The sequence below is a fragment of the Triticum dicoccoides genome, chromosome 2A (assembly GCF_002162155.2).
Source record: "Triticum dicoccoides isolate Atlit2015 ecotype Zavitan chromosome 2A, WEW_v2.0, whole genome shotgun sequence".
Classification (NCBI taxonomy): Eukaryota; Viridiplantae; Streptophyta; class Magnoliopsida; order Poales; family Poaceae; genus Triticum; species Triticum dicoccoides.
The window spans coordinates 578066582-578091499 of NC_041382.1; the positions used below are offsets into that span (position 1 = coordinate 578066582).

At 41.2% G+C, this 24918-nt stretch overlaps 1 protein-coding gene across 1 annotated transcript; it reads right to left on the bottom strand.

The window, feature by feature from the left end:
- Nucleotides 1–18598: 18598 nt before the first annotated feature.
- On the bottom strand, nucleotides 18599–19633 carry LOC119357974 (serine/threonine-protein phosphatase 7 long form homolog). The gene is made up of 3 exons (XM_037624724.1): nucleotides 19408–19633; nucleotides 18780–19324; nucleotides 18599–18697 (listed from the first exon to the last, which is right to left on the bottom strand). The coding sequence occupies exons 1-3, from the start codon at nucleotides 19631–19633 to the stop codon at nucleotides 18599–18601; spliced, it is 870 nt and encodes a 289-aa protein (XP_037480621.1).
- Nucleotides 19634–24918: the final 5285 nt, after the last annotated feature.

Sequence of the window (24918 nt, forward strand, 5' to 3'; positions counted from 1 at the left end):
CCCCAATCGTCGCCTACAACCGTTGTCCTGCCGCCATCAGAACTGGCCCTCCCTCTCCGCACTACTGCCGATGATTTGGCCTCATTCCTCGTCATGCTCATCAAGCTACCATGGTGTCGGCCGCCGTGTGCATCGCGTCGCCATGGTGTTCCACTATGAGGAGTGCGTTACTAGCGACTGGCGCTGAAACGGACGAGGACGAGGACGAGGCCGGTGCACGGGGGTTTGCATTTACAGTAGCACTGGCCATCGCGATCTACCTCCTGACCTTCGAACTCAGCGGTATTGTGGCGGCGACGAGGTCGTTTGGGCCCGCTTCATCGTTGTGCTCTCCGTGGCCCTGTCACGGTGACCTGGTGGTCCTGGATGAAGCCCGTCTAGTAAGAGTTGGATGAATCTCTACTATTAAAGCAGAATTGAACATCATGATGGTTCGACCACCTCCTCCTACAACCCCTCGTCGATCGTTCCATGCAAAGATTTTCTTTACCTTCTTCCACTTCCACCTTTAGTTTACAGGAAAAAAAACAGTCCTACCCACGCACGCACACCTTACGATCCCCAACAACTATTGTTGGACGAGGGCACATGTCATTCCTTTCTCATGATTCTCCCTTGTGCGATCCTCGAGTCCAATCCACAAGACACATCCATGATCTGCTAGGGCCAAGAACCAAATCCTCCCACCCCCCAATCATTGCCTGCAACCGCTATCCCGCCGCCATCAGAACTGGCCCTCCCTCGCCGCACTACTGCCGATGATCTGGCCTCGTTCCTCGGCATGCTTGCCAAGTCGCGATGGTGTCGGCCGCCGTGTGCATCGCGTCACCATGGTGTTCCACCGTGAGGAGCGTGTTACTGGCGAGCGGCGCTAAAATGAATGAGGACGAGGCCATTGCATGGGGGTTTGCATTTACCGTAGTGCTGGCCATCACGATCTACCTCCTAGCCTCCGAACTCACTGACATTGTGGCGGTAGTGAGGTCGTTTGGGCCTGCTTCATCTTCGCGCTCTCCGTGGCCCCGTTGTGGTGACCTGGTGGTCTTGGATGAAGCCCTGCGGCGAAATCTTACGCGAAGGAGGCATTGACATGGTCGACCGCCTTGCTTCTCCTTGCATCACATCCATGATGTTGAGAACCTTGGCGTGTTTCGTTGCATTGTTCTTAAGGTGGCATCTCTGCTACTCTAATGGTGTTCTTCATGGTAAATATCCAGGTTCATTAGGCCACACAAGTACTTCACACTGATGGTTCGAGAACTTGCTGGTGTTGATGTTTGGGCAAGGGAAAATATACAAGCTCATTTGAATCATCTGACTCAAGAAAGAGATGCAATTAATGTTTGCAAGAAAAAACAAAAGGTAACGGTCTCCTTTTCCTTCCTTTTCGATTAACATATTGTAGGCTGATAAGAGGAATCATCTAGATAGTGGATGCTCAATGCTTGGATAGTTTAATCAAGCAAATTCAGTTGAATAAATGGATGAGGTGGTAAGAATTCCATGATGGTGACTATATTCCCCTCCCTGTGTTACAATATTATATGGTTTTGATCTGGCATCTAATCTCAAAACTATTCCGATGTTTTAGATCATGACTCGTGAGGAAAGAGAATACTATAGAACATGATACAATTTGTTTGAAAAAGAGAAGCTTTTTCATTGAAGAGATTAATGAACTAAAAACCCAAAGGAAGCAAGTCTGTTCCAATATGGGCTCAATGCCTGAAACCAATGAAGCATTCCATCAAGTGGGTCACATGCATTGACGACATAAGGTGTTATTTCGAAAGCAACACTTGTTATTCTCAGTTTTAGTTTCATCCAATTTCAATTTTTAGAAGGAGGATATACCCCCGACCTCTACATCTGAACGATGCATGCAACCATTTTATTAATTATTCACAAAGACCTTACAAAGTGATATATCAGTATGCCTAAAGCCACCATCTTGGCAACACACATGTCGCTACCACTACTGCAGGATGCTGCTAACGCGACACTACGGCCAGAGATCCTTCGCGAAACTGTGTGTAATGCCATAATCGTAAACGGTGGTGTAAAAAACCGTCAAAAAGGTACAAAATGTTTGCGATGGAGGATGCATCAAACACGATTCAGATTTTAGTTGCTTGTGCGATGCAGGGCATACGGTTCAGCTCAACTAACTATTTGCGATGAGGAGGAACAAAAGAAACGGGCAGCCAGATAAAGGTGTGTGCGATATACAACATACGGTTCACTCGGATGAACTATTTGTGATTAGGCAACTGCTACCTATTGAGCATGCGTTGGTTTTTCCTTGAAGAGGAAAGGGTGATGCAGCAAAGTAGCGTAAGTATTTCCCTCAGTTTGTGAGAACCAAGGTATCAATCTAGTAGGAGGTCACATGCAAATCGCCTAGTACCTGCACAAACAAATAAGAACCTTGCAACCAACGCGATAAAGGGGTTGTCAGTCCCTTCACGGCCATTTGCAAAAGTGAGATCTGATAGAGATAATAAGATAAATATTTTTGGTATTTTTATTGTATAGATTGGAAAATAAAGATTGCAAAATAAAAAGTAAACTAAGATTGTAGATTGAAAACTTTATATTATATGAAGTAGAGCCGGGGGCCATAGGTTTCACTAGTGTCTTCTCTCATGATAGCATATATTACGGTGGGTGAACAAACTATTGTCAATCAATTGATAGAAAAGTGCATAGTTATGAGAATATCTAGGCATGATCATGAACATAGGCATCACATCCGTGTCAAGTAGACCGAAACGATTCTGCATCTACTACTATTACTCCACGCATCGACCGCTATCCAGCATGCATCTAGACTATTAAGTTCATAAGAAAAGAGTAACACATTAGGCAAGATGACATGATGTAGAGGGATAAACTCAAGCAATATGATATAAACCCCATCTTTTTATCCTCGATGGCAACAATACAATACGTGCCTTGCTGCCCCTGCTGTCACTGGGAAAGGGCACCGCAAGATTGAACCCAAAGCTAAGCACTTCTCCCATTGCAAGAAAGATCAATCTAGTAGGCCAAACCAAACTGATAATTCGAAGAGACTTGCAAAGATATCAAATCATGCATATAAGAATTCAGAGAAGAATCAAATATTGTTCATAGATAATCTTGATCATAAACCCACAATTCATCGGATCTCGACAAACACAATGCAAAAGAATTACATCAAATAGATCTCCAAGAGAATCAAGGAGAACTTTGTACTGAGATCCAAAGAGAGAGAAGAAGCCATCTAGCTTATAACTATGGACCCAAAGGTCTATGGTAAACTACTCACACATCATCGGAAAGGCTATGGTGTTGATGTAGAAGCCCTCCGTGATCGAATCCCCCTCCGGCAGATCGCCGGAAAAGGCCCAAGATGGGATCTCATGGGTACACAAGGTTGCGGCGGTGGAAAAAGTGTTTCGTGGCTCTCCTGGATGTTTTCAGGGTACGAGAGTATATATAGGTGAAAGAAGTAGGTCGGTGGAGCTGCGAGGGGCCCACGAGGGTGGGGGGCGCGCCTACCCCCCTGGGCGCGCCCCTACCTCATGGCCACCTTGTTGATTGCTTGAGCTCTACTCCAAGTCTCCTGGATTGCGTTTGTTCCAAAAAAGATCCTCGCAAAGGTTTCATTCCGTTTGGATTCCGTTTGATATTCCTTTTCTACGAAACACTGAAATAGGGAAAAACAGCAATTGGCACTGGGCCTTCGGTTAGTAGGTTAGTCCCAGAAATAATATAAAAGTGCATATTAAATCCCATTAAACATCCAAAACAGATAATATAATAGCATGGAACAATAAAAAAATTATAGATACGCTGGAGACGTATCATCATCCACAAGCTTAATTCCTGCTCGTCCTCGAGTAGGTAAATGATAAAAACATAATTTTTGATGTGGAATGCTTCCTAACATAATTTCCAATGTAATTATTTTTATTGTGGCATGAATGTTCAGATCCGAAAGATTCAAGACAAAAGTTTAGTATTGACATAAAAATAAAAATACTTCAAGCATACTAACTAAGCAATTATGTCTTATCAAAATAACATAGCCAAAGAAAGCTCATCCCTACAAAATCATATAGTTTGGTCATGCTCCATCTTCATCACGCAAAATGCTCTCATCATGCACAACCCCGATGACAATCCAAGCAATTGTTTCATACTTTAGTGATCTCAAACTTTTTCAACTTTCACGCAATACATGAGCGCGAGCCATGGACATAACACTATGGGTGGAATAGAATATGATAATGGAGGTTGTGTGGAGAAGACAAAAAGGGAGAAAGTCTCACATTGACGCGGCTAATCAACGGGCTATGGAGATGCCCATCAAATGATGTCAATGCCAGGAGTAGGGATTGCCATGCAATGGATGCACTAGAGCTATAAATGTATGAAAGCTCAACAAAAGAAACTAAGTGGGTGTGCATCAAACTTGCTTGCTCATGAAGACCTAGGGCATTTGAGGAAGCCCATTGTTGGAATTTACAAGCCAAGTTCTATAGTGAAAAATTCCCACTAGTATATGAAAGTGACAAAATAAGAGACTCTCTATCATGAAGATCATGGTGCTACTTTGAAGCACAAGTGTGAAAAAAGGATAATAGCATTGCCCCTTCTCTCTTTTTTTTCCTTTCTTTTTCTTTTTGGGCCTTTTTATATGGCCTTTCTCTTTTTATTTATTTATTTATTTCCTCACATGGGACAATGCTCTAATAATGATGATCATCACACTTCTATTTATTTACAACTCAAGGATTACAACTCGATACTAGAACAAAATATGACTCTATATGAGTGCCTCCGGCGGTGTATCGGGATGGGCAATGAATCAAGAGTGACATGTATAAAAAATTATGCATGGTGGCTTTGCCACAAATACGATGTCAACTACATGATCACGCAAGGCAATATGAGAATGATGTTGCGTGTCATGATGAACGAAACGGTGGAAAGTTACATGGCAATATATCTCGGAATGGCTATGGAAATGCCATAATAGGTAGGCACGTTGGCTGTTTTGAGGAAGATATAAGGGGGTTTATGTGTGATAGAGCGTATCATATCACGAGGTTTGGATGCACCGGCGAAGTTTGCACCAACTCTCAAGGTGAGAAAGGGCAATGCACGGTACCGAAGAGGCTAGCAATGATGGAAGGGTGAGAGTGCGTATAATCCATGGACACAACATTAGTCATAAAGAACTCACATACTTATTGAAAAAATCTACAAGTCATCAAAAACCAAGCATTACGCGCATGCTCCTGGGGGGATAGATTGGTAGGAAAAGACCATCGCTCGTCCCCGACCGCCACTCATAAGGAAGACAATCAAAGAACACCTCATGCTTCAAATTTGTTACACAACGGTTACCATACGTGCATGCTACGGGACTTGCAAACCTCAACATAAGTATTTCTCAATTCTACAATTACTCAACTAGCATAACTCTAATATCACTATCTCCATGTCTCAAAACAATCATCAAGTATCAAACTTCTCATAGTATTCAATGCACTTCATATGAAAGTTTTTATTATACCCATCTTGGATGCCTATCATATTAGGACTAATTTTATAGCCAAAGCAAATTACCATGCTGTTATAAAAGACTCTCAAAATAATATAAGTGAAGCATGAGATATCAATAATTTCTATAAAATAAAACCACCACCGTGCTCTAAAAAGATATAAGTGAAACACTAGAGCAAAATTATCTAGCTCAAAAGATATAAGTGAAGCACATAGAGTATTCTAATAAATTCCGATTCATGTGTGTCTCTCCCAAAAGGTGTGTACAGCAAGGATTATTGTGGTAAACTAAAAAGCAAAGACTCAAATCATACAATACGCTCCAAGGAAAACACATATCATGTGGTGAATATAAATATAGCCTCAAGTAAAGTTACCGATAGACGAAGACGAAAGAGGGGATGCCTTCCAGGGCATCCCCAAGCTTAGGATTTTGGTTGTCCTTGGATTTTACCTTGGGGTGCCATGGGAATCCCCAAGCTTAGGCTCTTGCCACTCCTTGTTCCAAAATCCATCAAATCTTTACCCAAAAACTTGAAAACTTCACAACACAAAACTCAACAGAAAATCTCATGAGCTCCGTTAGTATAACAAACCACCACTTCAAGGTACTGTAATGAACTCATTCTTTATTTATATTGGTGTTAAACCTACTATATTCCAACTTCTCTATGGTTCATACCCCCCGATACTAGCCATAGATTCATCAAAATAAGCAAAAAACACACGAAAAACAAAATCTATCAAAAACAGAACAGTGTGTAGCAATCTAGATAGTTCGAATACTTCGGATACTCAAAACATTCTGAAAAATTAGGACAACCAGGAAAATTTGTATGGTGATGTACTGCATTTGGAATCGGTATTTTATCGCTCTGGTAAAAGATGAGAATTATTTTTGTGAGCGCATACTTTCTGTTTTTATCAGCAAGATCAAACAACAATCACCCAAGAAGATCCTAAAGGCTTTACTTGGCACAAACACTAATTAAAACATAAAAAACACAATCATAACAGAGGATAGATTAATTATATATTACTAAATAGGAACAAAAAGTAAGGAACAAAAATAAAATTGGGTTGCCTCCCAACAAGTGCTATCGTTTAACGCCCCTAGCTAGGCAATGAGATTTCAATGATGCTGACATGAAATACAAGAATTAAAGACAAAGAGAGCATCATGAAACACACGACAAACACATCTAAGTATAACATACTTACTATGCATAGGCATCTTATAGGCAAACAAATTATCATAGCAAGCAAAAACTAGCATATGCAAGGAAGCGGAAAGAAACAATAGCAATCTCAACATAACGAGAGGTAATTTAGTAACATGAAAATTTCTACAATCATATTTTCCTCTCTCATAATAATTACATGTGGGATCATAAGCAAATTCAACAAAATAGCTATCTGATACGTCTCCAACGTATCTATAATTTTTGATTGTTCCATGCTATTATATTATCTGTTTTGGATGTTTAATGGGATTTATTATACACTTCTATATTATTTTTGGGACTAACCTACTAACCCAAGGCCCAGTCCAAATTGCTGTTTTTTTGCCTATTTCAGTGTTTCGCAGAAAAGGAATATCAAACGGAATGAAACCTTCGGGAGAGTGATTTTCGGAACAAACGTGATCCAGAGGACTTGGAGTGGATGTCAAGAAAGAAGCGAGAGGGACACGAGGCAGGGAGGCGCGCCTGCCCCCCTAGGCGTTCCCCCACCCTCGTGGGCCCCTCGCAGCTCCACCGACGTACTTCTTCCTCCTATATATAGCCATATACCCCAAAAACATCCAGGAGAACCACGAAACCCTATTTCCACCGCCACAACCTTCTGTACCCAAGAGATCCCATCTTGGGGCCTTTTCTGGAGCTCCGCCGGAGAGGGAATCAATCACGGAGGGCTTCTACATCAACACCATAGCATCTCCAATGATGTGTGAGTAGTTTACCTCAGACCTTCGGGTCCATAGTTATTATCTAGATGGCTTCTTCTCTCTCTTTGGATCTCAATACAAAGTTCTCCTTGATCTTCTTGGAGATCTATTCGATGTAATTCTTTTTGCGGTGTGTTTTGTCGAGATCTGATGAATTGTGGGTTTATGATCAAGTTTATCTATGAACAATATTTGAATCTCCTCTGAATTCTTTTATGTATGCTTTGTTATCTTTGCAAGTATCTTCGAATTATCAGTTTGGTTTGGCCTACTAGATTGATCTTTCTTGCAATGGGAGAAGTGCTTAGCTTTGGGTTCAATCTTGCGGCGTCCTTTCCCAGTGACAGCAGGGGCAACAAGGAACGTATTGTATTGTTGCCATCGAGTATAAAAAGATGGGGTTTATATCATATTGCTTGAGTTTATCCCTCTACATCATGTCATCTTGCTTAATGCGTTACTCTGTTCTTATGAACCTAATACTCTAGATGCAGGCAGGAGTCGGCCGATGTGTGGAGTAATAGTAGTAGATGCAGAATCGTTTCGGTCTACTTGTTGCAGACGTGATGCCTATATACATGATCATGCCTAGATATTCTCATAACTATGCACTTTTCTATCAATTGCTCGACAGTAATTTGTTCACCCACCGTAATACTTGTGCTATCTTGAGAGAAGCCACTAGTGAAACCTATGTCCCCCGGGTCTATCTTTCATCATATAAGTTTCCAATCTATTTTATTTTGCAATCTTTACTTTCAATTTATATCATAAAAATACCAAAAATATTTATTATCTCTACCAGATCTCACTTTTGCAAGTGGCTGTGAAGGGATTGACAACCCCTTTATCGTGTTGGTTGCAAGGTTCTTATTTGTTTGTGTAGGTACGAGGTGACTTGCGTGTGCCCTCCTACTGGATTGATAACTTGGTTCTCAAAAACCAAGGGAAATACTTACACTGCTTTGCTGCATCACCCTTTCCTCTTCAAGGGAAAACCAACGCATGCTCAAGAGGTAGCAAGAAGGATTTCTAGCGCCGTTGCCGGGGAGTCTACGCACAAGTCAAGATATACCAAGTACCCATCACAACTCTTGTCCCTCGCATTACATTATTTTCCATTTGCCTCTCGTTTTCCTCTCCCCCACTTCACCTTTGCTGTTTTATTCGCCCCTCTTCCGTTCGTCCTTCTGTTTGCTTGTGTTACCATGTGCCTTCTATTTGCTTGCATATTCACTTGATAAAAATCTATTGATATGGATCCTCATCCGCTTGCCAATCTTTTTAAGAGATCCAATTATGATGAACCAATTGCTAGTGATTTTTGTGCACTAGATTATCTTTATGAAGTTTTGCTTGAAATTCGTGAATCTGAAAATTGTGATGAAGTACTTTATGAAGTGATTCACGATAGATCTTTGAATAAAAGGCATGATTGCCATAATGTTATTATAAATTCTATGAATTTCAATAGTGCTAATAATATGCAAAACCCTAAGCTTGGGGATGCTAGTTTTGCTATGACTACTAGTTGTTGCAATGATCATGATTGGGGTGATTCTTCTTTTGATCTTGAAAATTTATTTAAGCCCCATGATGAATATGAGATTGACAATAGTGTTTGCAATATTATTGAAAGTGGGTTTGTAAGAGTGTTAACTTTAGATCCCACATATTCGGAGATTGTTCAATCTTATGAATTTTTTGATAAAAGTGGGTTTGGAGAGGTCATGACTTTAGTTAATGTTAATCCCACTTTTTTGGAAGACTGTCAACTTTGCATGCATGTGGATCGTGTTGAAAATATTTTATGTGATAGATATTTTGTTGAATTTGCTTATGATCCCACATGTAATTATTATGATAGAGGAAAATATGATTGTAGGAATTTTCATGTTACTAAATTACCTCTCGTTATGTTGAGATTGCTATTGTTTCCTTTTTCTTCCATGCATATGCTAGTTTTTTGCTTGTCTTGATAATTTGTTTGCTTATAAAATTCCTATGCATAGGAAGTATGTTAGACTTGATGTGTTTGTCATGTGTTTTGTGATGCTTTCTTTGTGCTTCAACTCTTGTCTTTCATGTGAGCATCACCAAGATTGTCAATGCCTAGCTAGGGGCGTTAAACGATAGCGCTTGTTGGGAGGCAACCCAATTTTATTTTTGTTCCTTAATTTTTGTTACTGTTTAGTAATAAATAATTCATCTACCTTCTCTTATGATTGTGTTTTTATGTTTAATTGGTGTTTGTGCCAAGTAAATCCTTTAGGATCTTCTTGGATGAATGTTGTTTGATCTTGCTGTAAAAAACAGAAAGTTTGCGCTCACGAGAATAATTTTGATTTTTTACCAGAGAGCGATAAAATACTGATTCCAATTGCAGTGGATCAATATACAATTTTTTAGGTCGTACTAATTTGGTGGAAGTTTTGGAGTTACAGAAGTATACGTTTGATACAGACTACTACAGACTATTATGTTTTTGACAGATTCTGTCTTTTTTTGAACAAAAGACTGTAAGGGAACCCCCTACAGTATAATTGGTGCAACAAACTCAAATTGCAAGTACCATGCCTTGAACCTGGGTGGGTGGAAAGGCATCAGCCCCTTCCCACCACTAGGCTATGCCTTAGTCTACAATTGGAATTCTGTCTTTCGTGTGTTGTTGCTTATTTTGATGAATCTATGGCTAGTTTCGGAGGTTATGAACCATATAGAAGTTTTAATAGAGTAGGTTTAACAACAATATAAATAAATAATGAGTTCATTACAGTACCCTATGATGGTGGTTTTCTTTCTTATACTAACAGAGCTCATGAGATTTTCTGTTGAGTTTTGTGTTGTGAACTTTTCAAGTTTTGGGTAAAGATTTGATGGATTATGGAACAAGGAGTGGCAAAAGCCTAAGCTTGGGGATGCCCAAGGCACCCCAAGGTAAAATCCAAGGTCAACCAAAAGCCTAAGCTTGGGATGCCCTGGAAGGCATCCTCTCTTTTGTCTTCGTCCATCGGTAACTTTACTTGATGCTATATTTTTATTCACCACATGATATGTGTTTTTCTTGGAGCGTCTTGTATGATTTGAGCCTTTGCCTTTTAGTTTACCACAATCATACTTGCTGTACACACCTTTTGGGAGAGACACACATGAATCGAAATTTATTAGAATAATCTATGTGCTTCACTTATATCTTTTGAGCTTAATAATTTTGCTCTAGTGCTTCACTTATATCTTTTAGAGCACGGTGGTGGTTTTATTTTATAGAAATTATTGATCTCTCATGCTTCACTTATATTATTTTGAGAGTCCTTTAGAACAGCATGGTAATTTTCTTTGGCTACAAAATTAGTCCTAATATGATAGGCAACCAAGATGGATATAATAAAAACTTTCATATAAGTGCATTGAAACCAAGGGAAGTTTGATACTTGATGATTGTTTTGAGATATGGAGATAGTGATATTAAAGTTGTGCTAGTTGAGTAGTTGTGAATTTGATAAATACTTGTGTTGAAGTTTGCAAGTCCAGTAGCATGCACGTATGGTAAACGTTGTGTAACAAATTTGAAACATGAGGTGTTCTTTGATTGTCATCCTTATGAGTGGCGGTTGGGGACGAGCAATGGTCTTTTCCTACCAATCTATCCCCCTAGGAGCATGCGCGTAGTGCTTGATTTTTGATGACTTGTAGATTTTTGCAATAAGTATGTGAGTTCTTTATGACTAATGTTGAGTCCATGGATTATACGCACTCTCACCCTTCCATCATTGCTAGCCTCTTCGGTACCGTGCATTGCCCTTTCTCACCTTGAGAGTTGGTGCAAACTTCGCCGGTGCATCCAAAACCCGTGATACGATACGCTCTATCACACATAAACCTCCTTATATCTTCCTCAAAACAGCCAGCATACCTACCTATTATGGCATTTCGATAGCCATTCCGAGATATATTGCCATGCACCTTTCCATCGTTCATTTATTATGACACGCTTCATCATTGTCATATTGCCTTGCATGATCATGTAGTTGACATCGTATTTGTGGCAAAGCCACCATGCATAATTTTTCTTACATGTCACTCTTGATTCATTGCCCATCCCGGTACATCGCCGGAGGCATTCATATAGAGTCATATTTTGTTCTAGTATCGAGTTGTAATCATTGAGTTGTAAATAAATAGAAGTGTGATGATCATCATTAATAGAGCATTTTCCTAAATAAAAAAAGGCCAAATAAGAAAAAAAGGCCAAAAAAGGGGCAATGCCACAATCCTTTTCCACACTTGTGCTTCAAAACAGCACCATGATCTTTATGATAGAGAGTCTCTCATTTTGTCACTTTCATATACTAGTGGGAATTTTTCATTATAGAACTTGACTTGTATATTCCAACAATGGGCTTCCTCAAATGCCCTAGCTCTTCGTGAGCAAGCAAGTTGGATGCACACCCACTTAGTTTTTTTGTTGAGCTTTCATACATTTATAGCTCTAGTGCATCCGTTGCATGGCAATCCTTACTCCTTGCATTGACATCAATTGATGGGCATATCCCTAGCCCATTGATTAGTCGCGTCAATGTGAGACTTTCTCCTTTTTTGTATTCTCCACATAACTCCCATCATCATATTCTATTCCACCCATATTGCTATATCCATGGCTCACGCTCATGTATTGCGTGAAAGTTGATAAAAGTTTGAGATTACTAAAGTATGAAACAATTGCTTGGCTTGTCATCGGGGTTGTGCATGATGAGAGCATTCTTGTGTGACGAAAATGGAGCATGACCAAACTATATGATTTTGTAGGGATGAACTTTCTTTTTCCATGTAATTTTGAAAAGACATGATTGCTTAGTTAGTATGCTTGAAGTATTATTATTTTCATGTCAATATTAAACTTTTATCTTGAATCTTTCGGATCTGAACATTCATGCCGCAATAAACAGAATTACTTAGAAAATATGCCAGGTAGCATTCCACATCAAAAATTCTATTTTTATCATTTACCTACTCGAGGACGAGCAGGAATTAAGCTTGGGGATGCTTGATACGTCTCCAACGTATCTATAATTTTTATTGTTCCATGCTATTATATTATCTGTTTTGGATGTTTAATGGGCTTTATTATACACTTTTATATTATTTTTGGGAATAACCTACTAACCCAAGGCCCAGTCCAAATTGTTGTTTTTTTGCCTATTTCAGTGTTTCGCATAAAAGGAATACCAAACGGAATGAAACCTTCGGGAGAGTGATTTTTGGAACAAACGTGATCCAGAGGACTTGGAGTGGACGTCAAGAAAGAAGCAAGAGGGTCACGAGGCATGGAGGCGCGCCCCCACCCTCGTGGGCCCCTCGCAGCTCAACCGACCTACTTCTTCCTCCTATATATACCCATATACCCCCAAAACATCCAGGAGCACGACAAAACCCTATTTCCACCGCTGCAACCTTCTATACCCAAGAGATCCCATCTTGGGGCCTTTTCTGGAGCTCCTCGAGGAGGAATCAATCACGGAGGGCTTCTACATCAACACCATAGCCTCTCCGATGATGTGTGAGTAGTTTACCTCAGACCTTCGGGTCCATAGTTATTAGCTAGATGGCTTCTTCTCTCTGTTTGGATCTCAATACAAAGTTCTCCTTGATCTTCTTGGAGATCTATTCGATGTAATTCTTTTCGCGGCGTGTTTGTCGAGATCCGATGAATTATGGGTTTATGATCAAGTTTATCTATGAACAATATTTGAATCTGCTCTGAATTCTTTTATGTATGATTTGTTATCTTTGCAAGTCTCTTTGAATTACCAGTTTGGTTTGGCCTACTAGATTGATCTTTCTTGCAATGGGAGAAGTGCTTAGCTTTGGGTTCAATCTTGCGGTGTCCTTTCCCAGTGACAGCAGGGGCAGCAAGGCACATATTGTATTGTTGCCATCGAGGATAAAAAGATGGGGTTTATATCATATTGCTTGAGTTTATCCCTCTACATCATGTCATCTTGCCTGATGCGTTACTCTATTCTTATGAACTTAATACTGTAGATGCATGCTGGATAGCAGTCGATGTGTGGAGTAATAGTAGTAGATGCAGAATCGTTTCGGTCTACTTGACACAGACGTGATGCCTATGTTCATGATCATGCCTAGATATTCTCATAACTATGCACTTTTCTATCAATTGCTCGATAGTAATTTGTTCACCCACCGTAATACTTATGCTATCTTGAGAGAAGCCACTAGTGAAACCTATGGCCCCCGGGTCTATCTTTCATCATATAAGTTTCCAATCTATTTTACTTTGCAATCTTTACTTTCAATCTATATCATAAAAATACCAAAAATATTTATTATCTCTATCAGTTCTCACTTTTGCAAGTGGCCGTGAAGGGATTGACAACCCCTTTACCACGTTGGTTGCAAGGTTCTTATTTGTTTGTGTAGGTACGAGGTGACTTGCGTGTGGCCTCCTACTGGATTTATACCTTGGTTCTGAAAAACTGAGGGAAATACTCCGATTTTTTATTAATAATAATTAATAATCACGTAATTACAAAACTGGGAAATGATTGGTCTAAATCTGGAAAATAGGAAGTACGCCGAGGAGAACAACGTCCAGACCTGGACGCTATTACACACAGTGTTCTGACCTGGACGCTAGTATCAACCGCATCCCTGCAACTGGTTCGATCTGCTGTTGTTAAAAAGATTAAACTGAATCGTTCTCCTCAAACAGACGGAAGTTTTGTCGCTTGTAAACCGTAGAACGCATGGAATCGCCGCTCTTCAATGTCGCCATGTGCTAACCATCCCCCATCACTCGACGTCTCTGATCACGGTAGCCCTATCTCTCTTATTCCCCGCTCACCATTAGGATCCTCTAATCATCTCGTGGTTGGAACATGAGAGTTGTGCTAAGGTTGTCTTGCATCTTTGTTGGTTCTTTGTCCAATTGATTCAGTGACTTGTAAGCAAACAATGTTTAGATATTTGGTTTCAATATTCATGTGGTGGTACAGTTTGAAATTGGTATGTTTAAGAGAATTGATAGGTTGCAAAAATTCAACTTTACATAGTCCACAACAGATCAATGTAAGGTTGTCATATTTACACCTTGCATGTTCATGTTAGCAGGTGAAGATAAGAACATGTTAATCATACTGGCATATGTGGATGGTGAAGTGCAACATGGATCCACGGGTGTGTATTATAGTGTTCCTCCCGACGTCACTTTTCCAGCATCCGAGGAAACCACTTTTGAAGATGTCAAGAGTGAGATATGTAGAGGACTTGTAGTTGGCGATGATCAGTACAACCTGAATATGCAAGCTCGCTTGGATATTGGAGCTCCTGGACCATAATATTTTCAATTAGTTCCAATATACGAGGAAAGAGGATGGACAATGATTTTTGAGAAGATGAAGTCTCGGACAACATGGCAAGTGATAGAGCTACATGTTAACATCTCGCCAAATGGAGACATGTTGAATCAAGTCAATACTGCAAGGGACATCCGAAGAACTGAAAGTCAAGAACAAACGTATGAAAGTGCAATGCATTGCTCATTACATCAAACCTCGCTCGATGGTTTTCCAGAATGTATCATAGGTGCTCCTCATCTCAACATGTCACATGCTCCACCTTCAAGTCATGTTAATGTAACAAATGATTTGCGAACAAGCATTGGCGATGACCCATATTATCAGGAGGATACATACCATGAGGATGGTTTGATTGGAGAGCTTGATGATGATGAGCATGATTCTGATGGTGCACCTAGCCAAAGTTCAGATGATGATTCAGAACCAAGGCACGTGCATCCTGTCCATGCATTTCTGTTCATGCGGAGCTCTGGAAAGAATGGCATGAGAGCCTTTAGTGACATATCTGTACTTAGGAGACAACAACGGATGAAAGTTTTTTGGATGTAAGAAATATTTTGCGAGCCCATTATCGGAGCTTCAGATTTTTGATTCGAAAGAGCACCTCAAAATTGCAATTGGTGAATTTCACATAAACATGAACTTGGAAGTAAAGTACAGCACAAGTAGTCAATCTAAACTTATAGCAGAGTGTATTAATGATAGTTGCATGTGGAGGCTATATGCAACACCAACAGAAATTGGTTCATGTTGGCAAATAAAAAAGTGTCCTTACTCTCACACTTGTCGTGCACCAGAAAATAGAACGGATCATTCTTAGTTATCGGCCTCTATAATTGCTGATGTGATTTGTGAAGCATTGAAGGATGACCTGGAGTTGAGTATAAAAAATGTTCAAGCATTAGTCAGACAACGTTACCGAAATGTGAAGCCGTCATACAATAAGTTGTGGTGTGGAAGAGAGAAGGCCATAGCACAACTTTTTGGTAGCTGGGAGGGATCATACAATCTTCTGGTCCCTTTCCTCGAAGGTATTAAAGTTAAAAATCCAGGTACAAAGTATACTCTTCTATCGAAACCCATGGTGCAGGATGGGCATAGAGAATTTCAGTGTGTGGCTTGGGCATTTGGACCTTGTATTGAAGCTGTTCCTCACATTCGACCTGTAATAAGTGTGGATGCTTCATTTCTATCGGGAAGGTACAAGGGAAGGTTGCTAATGGCTTGTGGATATGACGCTAATAACCAACTAATACCTCTTGCATTTGCCATTATGGAGAAAGAGGATGCAACAAACTGGAGCTGGTTCATGAGATGGCTTCGGAGGGAGGTAATTGGTGTTGGAAAGTTCGTGTGTGTCATTTCAGATCGCCACAAAGCAATCAAATGGGTGTTTAAGCAGCCACACATTGGTTGGAATGAGGATGCTGGTGAGTGTGTTCATCGATTTTGTTCTCAACATGCTGCAGAGAACCTATACAAATCTTATCGAGATGATAACATTTTGAAAATATTCAAGTGGGCAGTCAAGAAAAAGAAACCTCGTAGGTTTGAGGAGGGCATGTCATCTATTGCACATACTTGTCCCGATGCAATAGCATATCTTAGAAAGGTCAGTAATTATTTGCAGGAAGATAAAAATGGGAAAGAAAAACCTGAAAAAGTATTTCAATGCATGGATGGGGGTTATCGTTGGGGGATCATGACCAGCAATGGGTCCGAGTCCTTAAACAACATGTTTAGGCTTTCCCGGAGGCTCCCAGTGATAGCGATTGTGGAGGAAACATTTTCAAAGTGTTTGGAGTGGTTTGTGGAAAGAAGACGAAGTGCTCTTAATTTGGTTGATGATGGAAAGCAATGGTCCGAACGGGTAGACAAACTTTTGGTGAAAAGGGGTGACAAGGCAGGACATATGCATGTTATTTCATATGGCGACAAAATTGGAATATTTGAGGTCAAGGTTGATCACGAGAGGGTTCCATTACGCCATGGAGATCATGTTGTTTTTATTCATAAAGGCTTCAAGTACAAGGTCATTTTGCAACCAAATAATGCTCCATCTTGCGAATGCCTAAAGCCGAACCTAACTGGTGTGCCATGTGCTCATGTGCTTGCTATTTGCAAGTATCGGAATCTTAATGAAAATGAAATAGTACACTCGTATTACTCTTCTCAAGTGCTTGCAAACACTTGGGATGAGCAATTTCATTCGTATGGTAACCAAAATGAGTGGCCAACATATAATGGACCTACTATTGTTCCCGATGAGAAGTTAGTAAATCGTGGGCGTCGTCAGCACAAAAGGATCCCCATGTACATGGATGAAATGCAAGGAAGGCGAATGGGGCACCAGGCCCGACGTTCCACAAGAGACAGAAATCAAATAGGTATTGAAGCTTGTTATACAGTACTGTTTTGTATGTAAAATTTATTTACATTTGACTTAACTTGTGTGTCTTACCTTTAGGCACATAATCTAGTCAAGGACATATCTCATCGTCGAGTCGAGCAAAGAGGTTGAGTCAAGGGAAGAGCGCATCATCCATAGGAAAGAGGTTGAGTCAAGGGAAGAACATACATATAAAGGGAAGAGATCAAGTAAAGAGAAGACCACATCACGTAGTCGAAATTCTGACACTACGACTACCATCTGATGACTAGTATTCCGGGAAAATTTCATTAAATTTGGAGTCAGATATTGACAGAGTCGCCATTTTTCGTTCAGCCAAAATTTGGCCAAAATTTTGAACCGAAAATAAAAGTGTCCAGAAATTGTTGACCTTTTCACAAAAGTACAACAATATGATGACTACTATTGTGTGAAATTTTCAACCAATTTTGAGTAACACATTGAGAGATTCGTCCATTCTTCATTTTCAGCCATAATTTTGCCAAAATTTTGAACCTGAAAAAAAGTGTACAAGATTTTATGAAAATTTGACAAAAGTACAACAATATGATGACTACTATTGTGTGAAATTTTCAGCCAATTTTGAGTAACACATTGAGAGATTCGTCCATTCTTCGTTTTCAGCCATAATTTGGCCAAAAATTTGAACCTGAAAAATGTGTCCAGAATTTTATGAAATTTTGACACAAGGACTTACATATGATGAATACTATTTTGTGAAATTTTCATCAAATTTTGAGCCACACATTGAGAGATTCGTCCATTCTTTGTTTTCAGCCGTAATTTTGAAGTCTGATTCATCTCACGCACATTCAGTTTTACAGAGGGCAGGCTGCAACATGAGCTTAGCCAATGCGGTGTGACATGGCTTGAAAGGATTACAACCCATGTGTGGCCTATTACAAAGCATGATCAGGAACTTTTTTGTTGTGCAAAAGGAAATAAACATCTACTCAGTTACACTTCTAGATCGATGGAGATGAGCATATCATATCACTATATGCTCTCATTCTAGTTTAGTACATGTGAAGAACTCCTTGACTGAAATCTGGGAGCTTCAGTTGCATCTTGTGTTGTCCGTCCTCCATCTATCATGGATTCACCAACATTGAGATATGTTGTAAAACCTCTCCAAGAGTATATCCAATCATTAAATACATCGGAGTTGCTTTCTTTCGGGGGGCTCGGTGGGTGAGCAATATCTGAAACATCATCATCAGATGGGATATCTTCGATCTTCAGCGGCAATCTAGCCTCATCGAGCATGCTTCGCAGTCTAGGCTCCAAGTTGAGATCCATCAAATTTCATACACAAGACCTCATTATAGATTTGCCTATCTTCTTGCACCCACTGGTAGTAGCACATTTGATCCCCCATGCAGCATTCTTTATCTCACGTAGGCTCTACAAAGCGACAATACGAATATTAAATCATGTGATTGTTACTGCATTCCAAATAAACAATGAAAATATTGCACACACTTACAATGCGAGCCAATGGTGGACCGCTGGGCATGTACCCGGTCCATTCGATGCTATATCGAGGATATGGGATAGGTTTATCTAGGCCTCCTAAGCATTGAGAGTCAAAGAATACTGTGTACATACAATATTGCTGGAACCAATGTCTGTAATCGGGTAAACTAGCTACATCAAAGGGAATATCCTCTGGCACTACTCCTACTTGGACACGATCATACTCTTCAACATATTCTTGAACATACTTGGCATGGACTTCTTCCCAATTATGCGGTTTTCCTGCAGAATGCTTAATTTTTCGCAGTTTGCGAACCTCTACCTCGCCGCCTGGAGGGGAAGGTGGAATGGCTTGTCTTAATCCGAATTGCCGCATCACCCTATTTGGATAGTGAAACTCTACAATCCAAAAATGTATGAGTGGTACTCTAGCAAACCACCAATTAGTACCATCATGTACTTCGACATGCATCTCATCCAGAAGGTCTTCATATGGTTGCCATTCAATAGCACCTTCTCGAATCAAATCAATCTGATTTCGATAATATTCGGTACCTATATGGTTCATTTGCAAGTGAGAAAATTAGTTGGCACAACACAAACAATGGCTAATAGATGAGGTGAGTACAGTACGATACCCGCATTATGTGGAACATCAAATTCATGTCGAGCACACCACTTTGCTCCAAATACAGGGTTATAATCCAAGTCTACTTCTTCATCTTCCTCATCTCCAGGTTCCTCCCTTTCCTTTGGCTTCTCAACAATATTTTTAGGGCGACCAAGTGGCAAATGAGACCAGGACCATAACTGTAGCAGCAACAAAGGCCTTGAAATTTCTAATCTCTCCTTCTCAGCCCCCATGCTCAACTGTCTATATAACATAGCAAGAACAGTTGCTCCCCAATTATACTCTATTGGTTTCCCTTCATTCTGCATAAACTGAAGATACATAGCTGGCACTCCATCTCCAGATGTATCAGTGAACACCGTGGAGCCAAGGATTTCTAGAACAATCGCTTGAGCATGCCAATGAATCTCTCGATCCACTGGATTATCCGGCATCACCTGGAAGCGTTCTCGTAGTTTACCCAAATTTAAAGAGTACTGTGAATTCTTCACAGCAACATTGTCATCATCTTTCCGCCTTCTCTTTTGCTTCATGTGTTGTTCATCTACAGGAATCCCAAGCAACCTCTCAATCAATCCAGACCATGCAGCATCAACTTTGCCAATAAGTGGTTTACCATGGATAGGCAACCCCCACAAACAACTCACATCTTGTAGTGTAACAGTCATTTCTCCTATAGGTAAATGAAAACTATTTGTCTTAGGCCGCCAATGCTCGACCAATGCTGATATCAAATATTTGTCGACATTGATTTTCTTCATTTTTGCAATTTGATAAAAACCAAGGTTCTCTAAGGCTGCGCTACAAAGAGGATCCACTGGAATGCCAACACGATGACACCGAACATTCAAGCAAATGTTAGGCTGCATTAAGATATACAAAAACCAGTTTCAACCAACCAAAAAGTGCAACAGACCACATCGAAATTTGATAAATACTCACATTTTCCCAAGATTTGGATATTTTATGTTGGCTGTGCGGCATCCATAATAAGTCACTGAAACATTGACTTGTATTCATTTCAGTACCCTATTACAAGATAAAACAACATTTAAACAATTCAAGTGAAATACCATGTCAATCATTTGCATTTATTCTTCAAAGTACTCCACTAGATGAACCTCAATTAATCCTACTCTCATTCAGACTTGTGCTTATGAAACAACTGAAAATCAGTAAAGTAAAGCTGCATCATCAAGAATAGCAATCAATTACTCTCAACTTCTTACAAGGACCATGTCACACTCATGAAATTTCAGGAATACACATTATTTCGGTTTGATGCACTATCAATATCAATCTATCAATCACAAAAAGAGACAAGTAAAGATATAAATAGAAGAGATTTGCTAGCATCTACTGTAGTAACAAGTCTCAATTAGAGACCAGGAAGAATCGTACACCAGTTTAAGAGAAAAAGACAGTGCCTACCTGTGGTGCTCTACTGCGGGCGACAATTGACGTTGCGAGGCTAGCTGGGACGAGGAACGGACGAGATGTGGAGAATATGGTGGAGAGATGAGAGATTGGCTGTCACGTCCGCCGGACTCGTCGTAGTGGCGCAACCTACTTTGACCGTCAGGTGGTGGACAAGGGGACGAGGCAGAGGCGGGAGCCTGCCATGAGGTGGTGCGCGAGGGAATGACGTAGATGCGGCCGGGGAGAGGCAGAGGGCGGCGATAGGGGAGAGGCGGAGGGCGGCGGTGGAGAGGAGCTCGGGGGGACGAAACGCCAAAGCAGAGTCAACCGGCTTGGTTGCGAGTGGGGCCAACCTAGGACGGGGTTGATACTACCGTCCAGGTCAGAATGCTGGGCGTAATAGCATCCAGGTCTGGACGCTATTTTCCTCAGCGTCCTCCCTAATTTTAATAATTAGACCAATCCTTTCCCAGTTTCGTAATTATGTGATTATCAATAAAAAAAATCATGAAATACTTACGCTGCTTTGCTTCACCACCCTTTCCTCTTCAAGGGAAAACCAGCGCATGCTCAAGAGGTAGCACTATCACATAAAATATTTCATAAGATTGAGTGTTCTCCAAATATGCGGGATCTAAAGTTGACACTCTTCCAAACCCACTTTCAATAATATTGCAAACACTATTATCAATCTCATATTCATCATGGGGCTTAAATAAATTTTCAAGATCATAAGAAGAATCACCCCAATCATGATCATTGCAACAAGTAGTGTACATAGCAAAACTAGCATCCCCAAGCTTAGGGTTTTGCATAACATTAACACGATTGACATTAAGAGAATTTATAATAACATCATTGCAATCATGCTTTTCATTCAAAGATCTATCGTGAATCACTTCATAAAGTATTTCATCACAATTATCAGATTCATGGATTTCAAGCAAAACTCCATAAAGATAATCTAGTGCACTCAACTCACTAGCAATTGGTTCATCATAATTGGACCCTTTAAAAAGATTAGCAAGTGGATGGGGATCCATAAACTCTTAGCAAGTAAAGATGCAAGCAAAAAGAAGGCACATGGTAACACAAGATTGAACGGAAGAAGGGCGAAGAAAAGGCAAAGGTTGTGAAGGGGGGAGGGGGGAGAGGAAAACGAGAGGCGAATGGCAAATAATGTAATGCGAGGGAGAAGAGTTTTAATGGGTACTTGGTATGTCTTGACTTGAGCGTAGATCTCCCCGGCATCCGCGCCAGAAATCCTTCTTGCTACCTCTTGACCATGCGTTGGTTTTCCCTTGAAGAGGAAAGGGTGATGCAGCAAAGTAGCGTAAGTATTTACCTTAGTTTTTGAGAACCAAGGTATTAATCCAGTAGGAGGTCACACACAAATCGCCTAGTACCTGCACAAACAAATAAGAACCTTGCAACCAACGTGATAAAGGGGTTGTCAGTCCCTTCACGGCCACTTGCAAAAGTGAGATCTGATAGAGATAATAAGATAAATATTTTTGGTACTTTTATTGTATAGATTGGAAAATGAAGATTGCAAAATAAAAAGTAAACTAAGATTGTAGATTGGAAACTTTATATTATATGAAGCAAACCTGGGGGCCATTGGTTTCACCAGTGGCTTCTCTCATGATAGCATATATTACGGTGGGTGAACAAATTACTGTCGAGCAATTGATAGAAAAGTGCATAGTTATGAGAATATCTAGGCATGATCATGAACATAGGCATCACGTCCGTGTCAAGTAGACCGAAAGGATTCTTCATCTACTACTATTACTCCACACATCGACTGCTATCCAGCATGCATCTAGAGTATTAAGTTCATAAGAACAGAGTAACGCATCAGGCAAGATGACATGATGTAGAGGGATAAACTCAAGCAATATGATATAAACCCCATCTTTTTATCCTCAATGGCAACAGTACAATACGTGCCTTGCTGCCCCTGCTGTCACTGGGAAAGGACACCGCAAGATTGAACCCAAAGCTAAGCACTTCTCCCATTGCAAGAAAGATCAATCTAGTAGGCCAAACCAAACTGATAATTCGAAGAGACTTGCAAAGATATCAAATCATGCATATAAGAATTCAGAGAAGAATAAAATATTGTTCATGGATAATCTAGATCATAAACCCACAATTCATCCGATATCGACAAACACACCGCAAAAGAATTACATCAAATAGATCTCCAAGAGAATCGAGGAGAACTTTGTATTGAGATCCAAAGAGAGATAAGAAGCCATCTAGCTAATAACTATGGACCCGAAGGTCTGTGGTAAACTAGACAGATCATCGGAGAGGCTATGGTGTTGATGTAGAAGCCCTCCGTGATAGAATGCCCCTCGGGCAGATCACCGAAAAAGGCCCCAGATGGGATCTCACAGGTACAGAAGGTTGAGGCGGTGGAAAAAGTGTTTCGTGGCTCTCCTGGATGTTTTCAGGGTACGAGAGTATATATAGGCGAAAGAAATAGGTCGGTGGAGTTGCGAGGGGCCCATGAGGGTGGGGGCGCGCCTACCCCCCTGGGCGCGCCCCCTACCTCATGACCACCTCGTTGCTTGCTTGACCTCTACTCCAAGTCTCTAGGATTGCGTTTGTTCCAAAAAAGATCCTCGCGAAGGTTTCATTCCGTTTGGATTCCGTTTGATATTCCTTTTCTGCGAAACACTGAAATAGGGAAAAAACAACAACTGACACTGGGCCTCCGGTTAGTAGGTTAGTCCCAAAAATAATATAAAAGTGCATATTAAAGCCCATTAAACATCCAAAACATATAATATAATAGCATGGAACAATAAAAAATTATAGATATGTTGGAGACGTATGAGCAACACAAAAGAAACGGGCAGCCAGATGAAGGTGTGTGCGATATATGGCATGCAGTTCACTCGGATGAATTGTTTGCGTTGAGGCAAGAGAACAGAAACGGTTCAATATAACAAGATGTTTGTGATACGCGGCAAACATGTCTGTAATAAAAAATGTGTGCGAATACCGATAATAACAGAAATGGTTCCCTAGTGTGGTCCGTGTTCATCTGATCAACATCTCCTTCTTGTGCTAGCTCGATGTTCCTTCTATGCTAAGTTTCCATTAATTGATGGCGTTTTATGAAGACGCCACCATTTCCCGCCATTTCCTCACCTGTTTCCCGCCACCCAGCAATATTGTGCATAGGCGCCGCATGACACACGGAGGTGACAAGTGCAGCCTCTAGCACATCCACCTTTTCCAAGCATGCCAACCCACCAAAGCGCCGCCTCTGCCATCAACCTCGTCGACGAGGAAAACGAGCAGGCGCCACAGGCCATCGAGGCCCAGGCGCTCCCCGGCAACGCGATGGACAACGCCGTGATGCGCATCATCGCCAGGGTTGAGCAGACCTTTGGCGCATGGCGCTTGAGTGCCGCGGATCAAGATAGGCATGTCAGGGCCGACAGGCTGTAGCTCGCCACACAACATGATCGATGGTCGCTGCAGAGCAAGCTAGGCGCGTCCGCGCCAATAAGCTGCGGCTCGCCGCATGGCGAGACTGTTGGAGCGCTGTAGAGCAAGAGGTGCGGCGCGCCACACATCAAGAGCGGATCCATCGGCGCTTGCCTGCTGTGGACACGGCATCGTAGCTGGGTACACGTCCGTTCAGTACCCCCATTCCTCGCCAGGAGTGGGTAGAGGCCCTCAACGCCGTACTTGCACCAGAGGCCAACCACGCCGTACTTGCACCGGACGTCCGCCACGCCGTTTGCATGGGTGCCGCCGTTTGACTTGTCCACGGCCCGCTGGATGCCAACACGCTGGTCCGTAAGCTCGACCACCTCCTTGGCCCGGGTGTCCACCTGGGCACAGTAGAGGAACATGGCCGTAGCATCCTCGAGCTGGTGATCTCTGATGAAATAGCCAACTTGGAGCTCGAGATCGCGCTCTAGATGTACCCCGAGCGTGTCGACCACTTGGACGAACGCCTGCATGAGTTCAGGTAGAGCCAAGAGCTACCGTAGGCAAGGGCTGCTGGTCATGGTCTCATGGACGCGTTTTATTTTGAAAAGTCATTTCGACGTGGATAGCTATGTATTCACAA